The sequence below is a fragment of the Panulirus ornatus genome, chromosome 9 (genome assembly GCF_036320965.1).
Source record: "Panulirus ornatus isolate Po-2019 chromosome 9, ASM3632096v1, whole genome shotgun sequence".
Taxonomy (NCBI): domain Eukaryota; kingdom Metazoa; phylum Arthropoda; class Malacostraca; order Decapoda; family Palinuridae; genus Panulirus; species Panulirus ornatus.
Window position 1 is genome coordinate 12,495,726 of NC_092232.1, and position 14,633 is coordinate 12,510,358.

Consider the following 14,633-nt stretch of genomic DNA (forward strand, 5'->3'; position numbering starts at 1 on the left):
GAAGAAGGGTAATTGTTATCCCCAGTGTTTGTCAGAAGTCAAAACTGCAAAATATATATCATGGCAGAAGTAAGCACAAAAACAATTATGGGAAAGCAAATGAAACAAACTGAGATACTGAGGAGAACTGACTTTTTTTCTTTTTCACGAGGAGACTTCTGTAGGCTACTAATAGTACAATAAGTCAGCTGAATATTTTACTAGTGATGGGAAAAGTTGTGACCCATGGATGTAGGCCTTTGCTTTATAAGAGAACTTCCTTAGATGTTGACCACCACTTAAAGGTTAATGAGATGCACCTTAATGGTGGAGTTATGTTTATGCCACTCTTCATCATCAACTTACCTCAGCAATTAGAAGCTACCCCAGAACACCAGCTGACAATATAGGAGCTAGCTCATTATCTTGTGCTCTTGGACTGAGTGATCAGTGAAAGGATTAATGTGGTTCTAAACTTGGAGTGAAGTTTCTTGGTTGGGAGGAATACTTTTATAACCAAGTGTAGCTTCTTTATAGTTCATTGCAATATCCACAATCTGAAGTGCATGGTGTACTTGATATTCTCTCTTAACCATTCAAGTGCATACCCTTCCTTGTACATATTGAATTTTTGATGGAAAAAAAAATGGATCACTTATCTGTGAATCCACTCACAGTGAACTCATTTAAAGTGAAGGAACCCAGTGCTGCTGTGTAAACAGTGTTCACCTTGAGAACTGCGTGGTAGTTAAAATTACAGTAACAATTGACCCTCTTCAATAATAAAGATAGAAAATAGGACTCTGCTTATGTTCATTTAGGATTTGGACCATATATTATGAATAGTTTTCGCCTGTCAAATGGCTCCCCATATATCTGTGAGAATTGTCCAATTAGATCAGTAAGTTTATTTTTTGTGAAAAAGAATTAGTATTTCACAGAAAGATTTTTCCGTGAGTGAGTGGAGATTTAAAAGATGATTTTTAGAAACATATCAGGTATTTCATAGATGAGAATGTTCTCTTATGCCTACTGTGAATTTAATGTGAAATATTGTGCAGTATTTATATGTGATATTTTTTACTTTTTATGACTTAAACCTTACCTGAATCCATTTATGAATGATTTCCTCACCTGAAACCCTGTTGCTGCAATTTTATTAATGATTTTTATGTTTCCTATTTTCTTTTAATCTTTTTGTATGAGTGATGATGTATTCTTAAATTCTCATTAATACTGAAATATTCAGATTAAAATTGATTGTCTGGTATTGTATGAATTAGATTTTTGTGTTTTTAAGGGGAGGTGTGTTTCAGCATAAACTACATTGTTTTATATTTTGGTATCAATACTTTTGTATGTATGAATACTATTATTAAGATTGTTAAAGATCCTTTAGTGAGTGCAGGGGTCTCCAACCATTATACTCTTAGCTCATAAATCATATATCCATGTTTCAACCATCCCTGAGGAGAGGAAGAACACCTTGGTTGGTTTAGACCTACTGCCATGCCCAGAATTTGAATCCATGTGATTTGGCCCTTGCTGACCAACCACTAAACTATTGAGGCCTATGATTATGTGCTATTCATTGTAGAAAGCAGAGATTTGCAAAGATGATGAAATACACAAAGAGAAATGATTATTGCAGAATTTCTAAGCAACAACCATATACTTAAGTTTAGAAGATCCTAAAAATCATAGTGATTCGCATAAGATTTTAGTATTATTTCCTTTGAATGCGTACAATGTCCTGCTCAGTATTTTCCATTTCAGTCTGGAACAATTTCCTTATCAACGATATAGTTTTGGATATATGAAAAATGAATTTAAAAAAGATTCACTTCTGAATTACTGAAATGTATTGAATGTTCAATGAAGTGTGGTCCTAAAAAAGGCATACTTATTCTTCTCGCTTTGCTTTTTTAGTGACATCTTAGTCAGGCATTATTACCTTGAAACCAGTTTAGAGTTTCAACATACTGATTGGCCTTGTCATCTTAGCATAATACAGTAAAATCTCGGTTATCCAAAACTCCGGGGGGGGGGGGGGGGGGGGGGGGGGGGGACAAGGCCATTTTAGATGATTTTTTTTCTTAGCTCAGATGTCATGGGCAACTGAGACCCTTATCGATGCCATCCCATTAATGCTATATATATATATCACTGGGGATAGGATTCCACGCATTCCTCATGTGTCGTAGAAGGCAACTAAAGGGGATGGGAACGGGGGGCTAGAAACCCTCCCCTCCTTGTATTTTAACTTTCTAAAAGGGGAAACAGAAGAAGGAGTCACGCGGGGAGTGCTCATCCTCCTCGAAGGCTCAGATTGGGGTGTCTAAATGTGTGTGGATGTAACCAAGATGAGAAAAAAGGAGGAATAGGTAGTATGTTTGAGGAAAGGAACCTGGATGTTTTGGCTCTGAGTGAAACGAAGCTCAAGGGTAAAGGGGAAGAGTGTTTGAGAATGTCTTTGGAGTAAAGTCAGGGGTTAGTGAGAGGACAAGAGCAAGGGAAGGAGTAGCACTACTCCTGAAACAGGAGTGGTGGTAGTATGTGATAGAGTGTCAGAAAGTAAACACTAGATTGATATGGGTAAAACTGAAAGTGGATGGATAGAGATGGGTGATTATTGGTGCATATGCGCTTGGGCATGAGAAGAAAGATCATGAGAGGCAATTGTTTTGGGAGCAGCTGATTGAGTGTGTTAGTAGTTTTGATGCACGAGACCGGGTTATTGTGATGGGTAATTTCAATGCAAAGGTGAGTAATGTGGCAGTTGAGGGAATAATTGATGTACTTGGGGGTGTTCAGTGTTGTAAATGAAATGGTGAAGAGCTTGTAGATTTATGTGCTAAAAAAGGACTTGTGATTGGGAATACCTGGTTTAAAAAGAGAGATATACATAAGTATACGTATGTAAGTAGGAGAGATGACCAGAGAGCGTTATTGGATTACATGTTAATTGATAGGCGTGCAAAAGAGAGACTTTTGGATGTTAGTGTGCTGAGAGATGCAACTGGAGGGATGTCTGATCATTATCTTGTGGAGGTGAAGGTGAAGATTTGTAGAGGTTTTCAGAAAAGAAGAGAGAATGTTGGGATGAAGAGAGTGGTGAAAGTAAGTGAGCTTGGGAAGGAGACTTCTGTGAGGAAGTACCAGGAGAGACTAAGTACAGAATGGAAAAAGGTGAAAACAAAGGACGTAAGTGGAGTGGGGGAGGAATGGGATGTATTTAGGGAAGCAGTGATGACTTGCGCAAAAGATGTTTGTGGCATGAGAAGTGTGGGAGGTGGGCAAATTAGTGAAAGAGAAGAGAGAGGCATTTGGATGAATTTTGCAAGGAAATAATGCAAATAACTGGGAGATGTATAAAAGAAAAAGGGAGGAGGTCAAGAGAAAAGTCAAGAGGTGAAAAAGAGGGCAAATGAGAGTTGGGGTGAGAGAGTATCATTGAATTTTAGGGAGAACAGAAAGATGTTTTGGAAGGAGGTAAATGAAGTGCATAAGACAAAGGAACAAATGGGAACATTAGTGAAGGGGGCTAATGGGGAGGTGATAACAAGTAGTGGTGATGTGAGAAGGAGATGGAGTGAGTATTTTGAAGGTTTACTGAATGTGTTTGATGATAGAGTGGCAGATATAGGGTGTTTTGGTCGAGGTGGTGTGCAAAGTGAGAGGGTTAGGGAGATGATTTGGTAAACAGAGAAGAGGTAGTAAAAGCTTTGAAGAAGATGAAAGCCGACTAGGCAGCGGGTTTGGATGGTATTGCAGTGCAATTTATTAAAAAAGGGGGTGACTGTATTGTTGACTGGTTGGTAAGGTTATTTAATGTATGTATAGCTCATGGTGAGGTTCCTGAGGATTGGCAGAATGCTTGCATAGTGCCATTGTACAAAGGCAAAGGGGATAAAAGTGAATGCTTAAATTACAGAGGTATAGGTTTATTGAGTATTCTTGGGAAATGATATGGGAGGGTATTGATTGAGAGGGTGAAGGCGTGTACAGAGCATCAGATTGGGGAAGAGCAGTGTGGTTTCAGAAGTGGTAGAGGATGTGTGGATCAAGTGTTTGTTTGAAGAATGTATGTGAGAAATACTTAGAAAAATAGATGGATTTGTTGGAAAGGATCACAATTTTGCGCATGATTAAGATATTCTTATGAGTCCACGGGGAAAATGAAATACAAAATGTTCCCAAGTGCACTTTCGTGTAATAATCACATCATCAGGGGAGATGCAAGAGAGAAATATAACAGTCAGTTGATATACATCAAAGAGACGAAGCTAGGACGCCATTTGGTAAACAATCACATGTTTACCAAATGGCGTCCTAGCTTCGTCTCTTCGATGTAAATCAACTGACTGTTATATTTCTCTCGTGTCTCCCCTGATGATGTGATTATTACACGAAAGTGCACTTGGGAACTTTTCGTGTTTCATTTTCCCCGTGGACTCATAGGAATATGAAGATGGATTTGTATGTAGCATTTATGGATCTGAAGAAGGCATATGATAGCTTTGATAGAGATGCTCTGATAGAGATGCTCTGTGGAAGGTATTAAGAGTATATGGAATGGGAAGTAAGTAGCTAGAAACAGTGAAAAGTTTTTATTGAGGAAGTAAGGCATGTGTACGAGTAGGAAGAGAGGAAAGTGATTGGTTCCCAGTGAATGTTTGTTTGCGGTAGGGGCGTTTGATGTCTCCATGGTTGTTTGATTTGTTTATGGATGGTATTGTCAGGGAGGTGAATGCTAGAGTTTTGGACAGTGGGGCACATATGCAGTCGGTTGTGGATGAAAGAGCTTGGAAAGTGAGTCAGTTGTTGTTCGCTGATGATACAGGGCTGGTGGCTGATTCGTGTGAGAAACTGCAGAAGCTGATGACTGAGTTTGGTAAAGTGTGTAAGAAGAAAGCTGAGAGTGAATGTGAATAAGAGCAAGGTTGTTAGGTTCAGTAGGGTTGAGGGACAAGTAAATTGGAAGGTAAGTTTGAATGGAGAAAAACTGGAGGAAATGAAGTGTTTTAGATATCTGGGAGTGGATTTAGCAGCAGATGGAACCATGGAAGCGGAAGTGAGTCTCAAGGTGGGGGAGGGGGTGAAGGTTCTGGGAGCGTTGAAGAATGTGTGGAAGGTGAGAACATTATCTCAGAAAGCAAAAATGGGTATATTTGAAGGAATAGTAGTTCCAAGAATGTTATATGGTTGTGAGGTAAGGGCTATGGATAGGGTTGTATGGATGAGGATGGATGTGTTGGAAATGAGATGTTTGAGGACAATATATGGTGTGAGCTGGTTTGATCGAGTAAGTAATGAAAGGGTAAGAGAGATGTGTAGTAATAAAAAGAGTGTGGTTGAGAGAGCAGAAGAGGGTGTGCTGAAATGGTTTGGACACATGGAGAGAATGAGTGAGGAAAGATTGACAAAGAGGATATATGTGTCAGAGGTGGGTGGAATGAGAAGTGGAAGACCAAATTGGAGGTGGAAGGATGGAGTGAAAAAGATTTTGAGTGATTGGGGCCTGAACGTACAGGAGGGTGAAAGGCATGCAAGGAATAGAGTGAATTGGAACAATGTGGTATAGATATGTTGAGTTAACAGTAATAAGAAGGTATCTAAACATTTATTCAGTGTATATTGCTTGCCTGTTAGGACACATATACTCTACCAGCAATATAAAACATATCCAAACAACTACAATACAGTGAAACATTAAGAAAAGTAAGGTTGCTACATGGACAGTTCCAGATGGTGGCAGAGGGGTTGGTGAAAACATTTACATAGCAAATCCCTGACTTCCTGCGCAGTGTTTCCAGGCCATTGTCTCAATAGTACGCATGCAGTGAGTGTATATTATTCTCCCCAGCACATTATATTTAGTCTGTCAGTCTATTGCAACTGTAAAACAACTTTTATACCTTGAATTGTAAATAATGTTGAAACTTAAGAGATAAGCCATAAAATGTGGGCACCAAAGCCAACAAAATATGAATATTTCTTTAGGGGATGTGAATGTATTGTGGTATTTGATACCTATTGGTTACCATAGCAACCTTTTTACCATGCTTTTAAAGCATCAAGTTTAAAACATTGAAAGTTGTGTCCAGCATGGAAGCAGCAGACCCAAAAAAGCCATGTTTTGCACATAATGGGTTAAGGGTTAGAGATGTACTTTCATGAATCTCCAAGAAATGTATTGCACTGTGGGCCTGCACACTAAGAAATCAGTTTTGGAAACTCAAAAGTCATTGTAACTCTTTTGTCAAAGGATTATTGCAGCCAATACCAATGCTTCATGAGAATTGTAGTGATGGGAGCTGATATCATGACATGCTGCAAGAATTGGCCTCCACTCTTGCTAAGGATTTGGCTAAGATATGGTTGGAGATAAATTTGCCTGAGCTTCAGTCAGCTTTTGATAGAATATAGGAGATCTAAGAGCATGCGTGTATCGACGATTTGGTCAAGGGGAGGGGGGATTTGTGGAATTGTAAAGACAATGATGGAAAGCTAAAAAAAAGATTGTTATGTTTAAACCCAATATATTTAGAGCTTTTTAGATACTTTCTTGCTAAATTCATCCACCAGTGATAATCATATTCCCATAGAATTAAATACAGCTGGATACTTTGCAGAAGATGAAAGCCAGCAAGGCAGTAGGTTTGGATGGTATTGCAGTGGAATTTATTAAGAAAGGGGGTGACTGTATTATTGACTGGTTGGTAAGGTTATTTAATGTATGTATGACTCATGGTGAGGTGCCTGAGGATTGGCGGAATGTGTGCATAGTGCCATTGTACAAAGGCAAAGGGGATAAGAGTGAGTGCTCAAATTACAGAGGTATAACTTTGTTGAGTATTCCTGGTAAATTATATGGGAGGGTATTGATTGAGAGGGTGAAGGCATGTACAGAGCATCAGATTAGGGAAGAGCAGTGTGGTTTCAGAAGTGGTAGAGGATGTGTGGATCAGGTGTTTGCTTTGAAGAATGTATGTGAGAAATACTTAGAAAAGCAAATGGATTTGTATGTAGCATTTATGGATCTTGAGAAGGCATATGATAGAGTTGATAGAGATGCTCTGTGGAAGGTGTTAAGAATATATGGTGTGGGAGGCAAGTTGTTAGAAGCAGTGAAAAGTTTTTATCGAGGATGTAAGGCATGTGTACGTGTAGGAAGAGAGGAAAGTGATTGGTTCTCAGTGAATGTAGGTTTGCGGCAGGGGTGTGTGATATCTCCATGGTTGTTTAATTTGTTTATGGATGGGGTTGTTAGGGAGGTGAATGCAAGAGTTTTGGAAAGAGGGGCAAGTATGAAGTCTGTTGTGGATGAGAGAGCTTGGGAAGTGTCAGTTGTTGTTCGCTGATGATACAGCGCTGGTGGCTGATTCATGTGAGAAACTGCAGAAGCGGTGACTGAGTTTGGTAAAGTGTGTGAAAGAAGAAAGTTAAGAGTAAATGTGAATAAGAGCAAGGTTATTAGGTACAGTAGGGTTGAGGGTCAAGTCAATTGGGAGGTAAGTTTGAATGGAGAAAAACTGGAGGAAGTAAAGTGTTTTAGATATCTGGGAGTGGATCTGGCAGCGGATGGAACCATGGAAGCGGAAGTAGATCATAGGGTGGGGGAGGGGGCGAAAATCCTGGGAGCCTTGAAGAATGTGTGGAAGTCAAGAACATTATCTCGGAAAGCAAAAATGGGTATGCTTGAAGGAATAGTGGTTCCAACAATGTTGTATGGTTGTGAGGCGTGGGCTATGGATAGAGTTGTGCGCAGGAGGATGGATGTGCTGGAAATGAGATGTTTGAGGACAATGTGTGGTGTGAGGTGGTTTGATCGAGTAAGTAACATAAGGGTAAGAGAGATGTATGGAAATAAAAAGAGCGTGGTTGAGAGAGTAGAAGAGGGTGTTTTGAAATGGTTTGGGCACATAGAGAGAATGAGTGAGGAAAGATTGACCAAGAGGATATATGTGTCGGAGGTGGAGGGAACGAGGAGAAGTGGGAGACCAAAGTGGAGGTGGAAAGATGGAGTGAAAAAGATTTTGTGTGATCGGGGCCTGAACATGCAGGAGGGTGAAAGGAGGGCAAGGAATAGAGTGAATTGGATCGATGTGGTATACCGGGGTTGACGTGCTGTCAGTGGATTGAATCAGGGCATGTGAAGCGTCTGGGGTAAACCATGGAAAGCTGTGTAGGTATGTATATTTGCGTGTGTGGATGTGTATGTATATACATGTGTATGGGGGTGGGTTGGGCCATTTCTTTCGTCTGTTTCCTTGCGCTACCTCACAAATGCGGGAGACAGCGACAAAGCAAAAAAAAAAAAAAAAAAAAAAACTTGTTGAATTCACCCACCAGTGATAATCATATTCCCATAGAATTAAATACAGCTAGATACTTTCTTGTTAAATTCACCCACAAGTAATAATCATATTCCCATTAAATTAAGTACAGCAGTTGTATGAACGTAAGTTTAGTACAAGTCTGGGGACCAGTATTTAATGAAGATAGATTTATGATGTTTGATAACAAAACAGCTGATAGCAGTGATCAAGGAAGTTTTGTCCAGTGAAATAAATTGACATGCTTTTGTGGGTAGAGAAAATTTTTTACTGTAAAGTAATGGCATTGTTTTGAGAGTATAGTGAAACTGATAAGGCTGTTTCATTTATCACTACTATAAATCAGTGAAGCAGTTAAACATATATAGATGTATATTATTTTCCCTTCAAAGAACTAAGAATGTTATATTGATTTTAAGAATACACCAATCATCGTTATTATTAAGTTTATTGTTTATTGTTAGCTCAAAGGAGAGAGCACATGCTCCCTCCCAGCTAAGAGAAGGTTGTAAGATGTCCTTATGTCATGAATGGAGAAGAGAGACTGGAGTCTTCTCCATACTCAATGAAATAAATTCTGAAAAATGTTTGGAGACCTTTTCATGGACAATGTTTTTATTGCTGTTGCTTAGAGTGTCCCAGTGATATAGTAGCATTTCTAATTTCTGCTTTAGTAGGTTGAGTTTAATCCTTATTGTGGATGGATTGAGCACAGCCCAGTGTTTGGTTCATCTTTCTTCTAGGTGGTAGATAAGGGGTCTCAACTCAGGTTGGTGTAAAGTGCCATATCTATGACAAGCTTAACCTGTTGTCAGCTGTTGTTATACCCAAGTAGTGTCCTTCCTTTTTTTATATCCTTATAGTGACTGACATAGCACTGACAAAACATTCCCCAATCAGAGACCATCTTTGGTGAAAGAAATAAAGTAAGAGAAAAAGAATGAAAAATGTAATCAGGGATCTACAGGTGCTTGCAGGCTTGATTCGTGGAAGAAGAAAAATTGTAATCAGCGGGAAAGATGTAAGGGGTAGAAGGATTTTACAGTTTAGCTGTTTGAAGGATGAAGGAGCTATTATAGCTGTCAACCCTTGAGTGGCCAGTCTCTGCACAGAAGTGTGAGATGCTCAGTGAAGCACTGACAGGATTTCAGCCTACTAGGTTACAGTGTTAAACTTTAAGGACTTTGTTTGTTGTAGGATTTTTATCCCACGCTTAAGAGCAAGAACATCATTATTGGTAAGGAAAACTAAAAAATTTTTGACCAAGGTTTTACCATGTTGCGCTTATTTTGATGAAATACTGATGATCTAGGCCCTTTTTATGGTTTAGGTCTTGAAAAATGATCAGACAGCAAGTTTTTTTTGCAGTCCAATTGGACTTTTGGTAGTAAGTGTCTTCTGAGATGTTTTCTTTCACTTAAAAGATGTTTATCCCCTAGAGCATTGAACCACACTAGGATCTAAACAGTGGAAGAGTCTCTTAAATGGCCCTCTTCAAAAGAGAAATAACTTGATGTTAGCTCTACTGCATGTATTTCTGAGGGGTCTTCCTGACGAGTAGATTCTTGTATCCAGGAGGCTACCTTGGTAAGACTACTTGGGTGAGGGCAAGTGGCTTGATTTGAAAAAAAAAAAGTTTGTTGTCAGCCATTTGGCCTCTTAAGAAAGTATTTTTAAGGTAAACTCACTTGTCCATGCTTCTTACCCCAGTCCACCTTTCTTCATGGAGTTTAGGTTGACTTCTGGTGACCTTAGTGGTCTAGGCTTGGCTTTGTGATATGTTCATGTGAAGGATTTCTATAGCATAGTTGTCATAGCTGGTTGTATGGGGGTGGTTATAGCTTAGTTGGTAATTGAATATTTTGAACTGTCCCTAGGACACATTATAGTTATGATTTTTTAATGTACTAAACATGACTGAGTCATGATTAGTTGTTTCCTCCTTGCTAGGGGTAATCTAACAACATACTAGGGAACTACATGGGTGAGGGCAAGTGAAAAGTCTAGCTTAAAATCATGTCCACTTTTAGATAACAGTTAAGCAGTTTGATAGACAATTATTAGTGCTTGCAGACACCTGGTTGGGGGTCCCTGCTATTAATTAATACATTATTTACTATTTAACTTGTATAATTTCTGAACAGGTTGAAAGTTACAACATGGGATCCAGCAAGAAGATTTGTGCTTCGTTTGATTTTAACCATTGTAGCCATTACTGTTATATATATCATGGCTCAAGTCAATTCGGTAAGCTCATCAGTTTTCATGTTTTTTTTTTAAAACATTACATGTTTCAAGATGTCTGACATCAATACTTTTTCTTGTTATATGTAAGTTTGAAGATGATTGTATGGAACTGTTTTTTTTATTATTACTGGCTTGATGAAAAGATTGTGCAGGAGACTGCATATTATTTGCATATCAGATATTCTTAATATCCGCAACAAAGATTTATATGGGCATTATGCACAGAATTGGTAAAATTTTCAGATATCAGTAAATAATAACAAAGTCTGATATTGATGCAAATTAATTCATATTTTATTAGTAGATAAAAATTAATTCATATTTTATTAGTAGATAATTCAAAATGTTGTATGGTTGTGAGGCATGGGCGATAGATAGGGTTGTGCGGAGGAGGGTGGATGTGTTGGAAATGAGATGTTTGAGAACAGTATGTGGTGTGAGGTGGTTTGATTGAGTAAGTAATGAAAGGATAAGAGAGATGTGTGGTAATAAAAAGAGCATGGTTGAGAGAGCAGAGGAGAGTGTATTGAAATGGTTTGGTCACATAGAGAGAATGAGTGAGGAAAGATTGATAAAGAGGATATATGTGTCAGAGGTGGAGGGAACTAGGAGAAGTGGGAGACCAAATTGGAGGTGGAAGGATGGAGTGAAAAAGATTTTGAGTGATCAGGGCCTGAACGTACAGGAGGATGAGAGGCGTCCAAGGAATAGAGTGAATTGGAACGATGTGATATACCGGGGTCGACGTGCTGTCAATGGATTGAACCAGGGCATGTGAAGCATCTGGGGTAAACCATGGAAAGTTTTGTGGGGCCTGGATGTGGAAAGGGAGCTGTGGTTTTGGTGCATTACACAACAGCTAGAGACTGAGTGTGAACGAATGTGGCCTTGTCTTTTCCTAGTGCTACCTCGCATGCACGCGGGGGGGAGGGGAGTGTCATTTCATGTGTGGCAGGGTGGCAATGGGAATGGATGAAGGCAGCATGGATGAATATGTACATGTGTATTTATGTATATGTCTGTGTATGTATACGTTGAAGTGTATAGGTATGTATATGTGCGTGTGTGGGCGTTTATGTATATACATGTGTATGTGGGTGGGTTGGGCCATTCTTTTGTCTGTTTCTTTGTGCTACCTCGCTAATGCGGGAGACAGTGACAAAGTATAATAAATGAAATATAATTCAGAATTTTAGGTCGTCACTGTTTAATGCTTGTTTTTATGCCCATTAATATGCAAATAAAGACTGATAATGGTTTTAAGTTACTGATAGGTATTATTTGCTTGTATGAAATTTTTTAATAGCAGGAAGTGGGTTACTGACATTATAAGGGAAGTACAGGATACTGTTGGAGAGAGAATTCTCTCTCATAGAACCACATTATATGTCCAGGCTTTGGTCTGTACATATATGCATAAAGACAACTGTTTTCTTGAAATATCTGTTAAGAATCCAAAAAGTTTTAGTATCATTGATGAAGAGCTTGATTTTTGTCTTTTTTCAGTTTACTTGTGAGTTGCCACAAGTGACTTGCAAAGCCAACACAACTGATTTAACTTCAGGACATCATGGACCGCAGGAGTTTGTACGCAACCTGTGGTGCCCCCTACCTGAATATATTCCAGTCTCTTGTGTTGTTGGGTTTATGGCAGTAGCAGTCTTTCTTCGGCTGCCAGTTCTGGTCAAGATGCTTCTTCTCGTATCAATGGCAACTGTGTATTCATTATTGATATTCATCACACATCTACAGCTTTTCACCTGTTATGACACACATATTGGGTAGAATATATTTTTGTTGTTTTTGGTAGTGTACTAAGATTGACAATTTCTACATATATGTGTATGTGGATGGGTTGGGCCATTCTTTAGTGTGTTTCCTTGCGCTACCTCACAAATGCAGGAGATAGCGACAAAGTATAATAAGAAAAAATGTACATGTATGGGTCTATATGTATATATATGTGTATATGAGTGTATGGGCCATTCTTTGTCAGTTTCCTAGTGCTACCTTGCTGACGCGGGAAACAGTGATTAAGTATGATAAATAAAATGATAAATATATGTATATATTAGATATTATACTTGATTGCCATTTCTTGCATCAGCGAAGTAGTACCAGGAAATGGATGAATAATTGCCCATCCACTCGTATACACATATATATATACATAAACGCCCATAGACACACAATTACATACATATACACAGACATATATATTTATACACATGTACATATTCATACTTGCTTGCCTTCATCCATTCCTGTTGCTACCCCGTCCCACAGGAAACAGCACGGCTACCCCCTGCTTGAGCGTGGCAGCGCTAGGAAAACAGACATAAAAGACCACATTCATTCACACATAATCTCTATCTGTCATGTGTAATGCACCGAAATTACAGCTCCTTAGCCACAGCCAGGCCCCACAGTCCTTTCCATGGTTTACCCCAGACGTTTCAAATGCCCTGTTTCAGTCCATTGACAGCATGTCGAATCCAGTATACCACATCATTCCAATTCACTCTATTTGTTGCATGCCTCTCACCCTCCTATATTTTCAAGTCCTGATTGCTCAAAATCTTTTTCACTCCATCCTCCCACCTCCAGTTTGGTCTCCCACTTCTCCTAGTTCCCTCCACCTATGACACATATATCCTCTTTGTCAACCTTTCTTCATTCATTCTTTCCACATGTAAATATTTTACATAGAGAAAATATTAATATTTTTTAATCTTTTGAATGTAGACAAAAACCTGAGGTGTGCTGTCACTTTTAGTTTTTTGACAATATTGGAGCCTCGCTGCCTCTGGAAACACTGAGCTGGAGTTGCCTTCTGCCAGTGACCTGTCAAGGGTGAAGCTCAAAAGGCTAAGAAGTGGTACTGGAGTCTACCAGTTATGCTGAGGATTAAAAGAGATGAGCAATTGAGAGTGATGGCAATTAATGTGAATGGGATGACTGGTGAGAGTTAAAGGAGGGAGCTTGTGGAGAGGTTTAAAAGTTGTTGCTTGGATGTGCTAGGGATTAGGGAAACCTATATCCTTGTGCAGGGTGTGTGGAGTGAAAATGGAAATAACATATGCAAGTTATGGGTGAGCTTGGAAGGAGTTGTATGGACAGGAATGAGTGAAAATTATCGGAGAAATGGGAAAGAAGGATGTGCAATTCTGCTATCACCAAGAGTGTGGAAGGGTTTTACAGAGCATGGATGAAATAGATCCACAATAGTCTGGGTGAAAGGAATGATTGGGATTGTGAAGTATACATGGGTATGTGTTTCTGCGTCTGTGAATATGAAGACCGTACGAGGTAAGGATGAAATGAAACTTTTCTGGAGAAATTTAAATGACTTTATAAACGGTTTTGAGAATGAGAGAAATGTGGTCATATTGGGTGATATGAATGCGAAAGTAGGATGTGATGAAATTGGCGAGATAGTTGGTAAATGGAGAGTGCCTGGAGTACATTAGAGTGGAAGTTATCTTGTGGATATTTGTGATGAGAGGGGGTTTATTTCTTACAAACACCTTTTTCAGCACAAGATGATCTACAGATATCTATAGATGTGGAATGAAGGAAAAGAAGATCAAAAAGGCTTTGATTGACTATCTGACAGTGGATGAAAGATTGAGAAAGGCCTTGTTAGATGCCAAAATTGCAAGAGGATTCTTTGGAGACTGGCCATTTTATGGTTCTTTTGGGGATGAGGATCAGGGAGAAGTACCAGGTCATGGCATATAGTTATAGATTAGGCATTGCATGGTACATGGAAGAGATTAAACATATAAGGAAGAATGGAGAGGTGAAAGTGTTGGCAAGCAAGGAGATGAATCAGAATAAATGCAGGGAGGAGTATGAAAGGAAGGTAACTGAAAGCTTAGATGAAGTGTATTGAATGTAAGAATTCCGTTAGGTGTGCATAAGGTGTTTAAAATGTTTAGGGAAATTCTATTAAAGTTTGTCAAATTAGTAGTTGGATATGAGGTCATGGTATATAGTTATAAATTAGGCAATGCATGGTGCATGGAAGAGATTAGAAATGCTGTGGAAGAGAAGAAAAAGACATAT

At 39.0% G+C, this 14,633-nt stretch overlaps 1 protein-coding gene across 6 annotated transcripts in view; it reads left to right on the plus strand.

Annotated features, from left to right (window-relative positions):
* The window catches only part of LOC139750214 (adenylate cyclase type 1-like), an 836,862-nt gene that overhangs the window by 616,145 nt on the left and 206,084 nt on the right, over nt 1-14,633 (plus strand). For all 6 annotated transcript variants that reach the window (XM_071664687.1, XM_071664693.1, XM_071664690.1 and 3 more), the window contains 2 exons: nt 10,463-10,565; nt 12,072-12,346. In XM_071664687.1, coding sequence (XP_071520788.1) covers nt 10,463-10,565; nt 12,072-12,346 — 378 coding nt within the window. The remainder of the gene's footprint in view (nt 1-10,462; nt 10,566-12,071; nt 12,347-14,633) is intronic.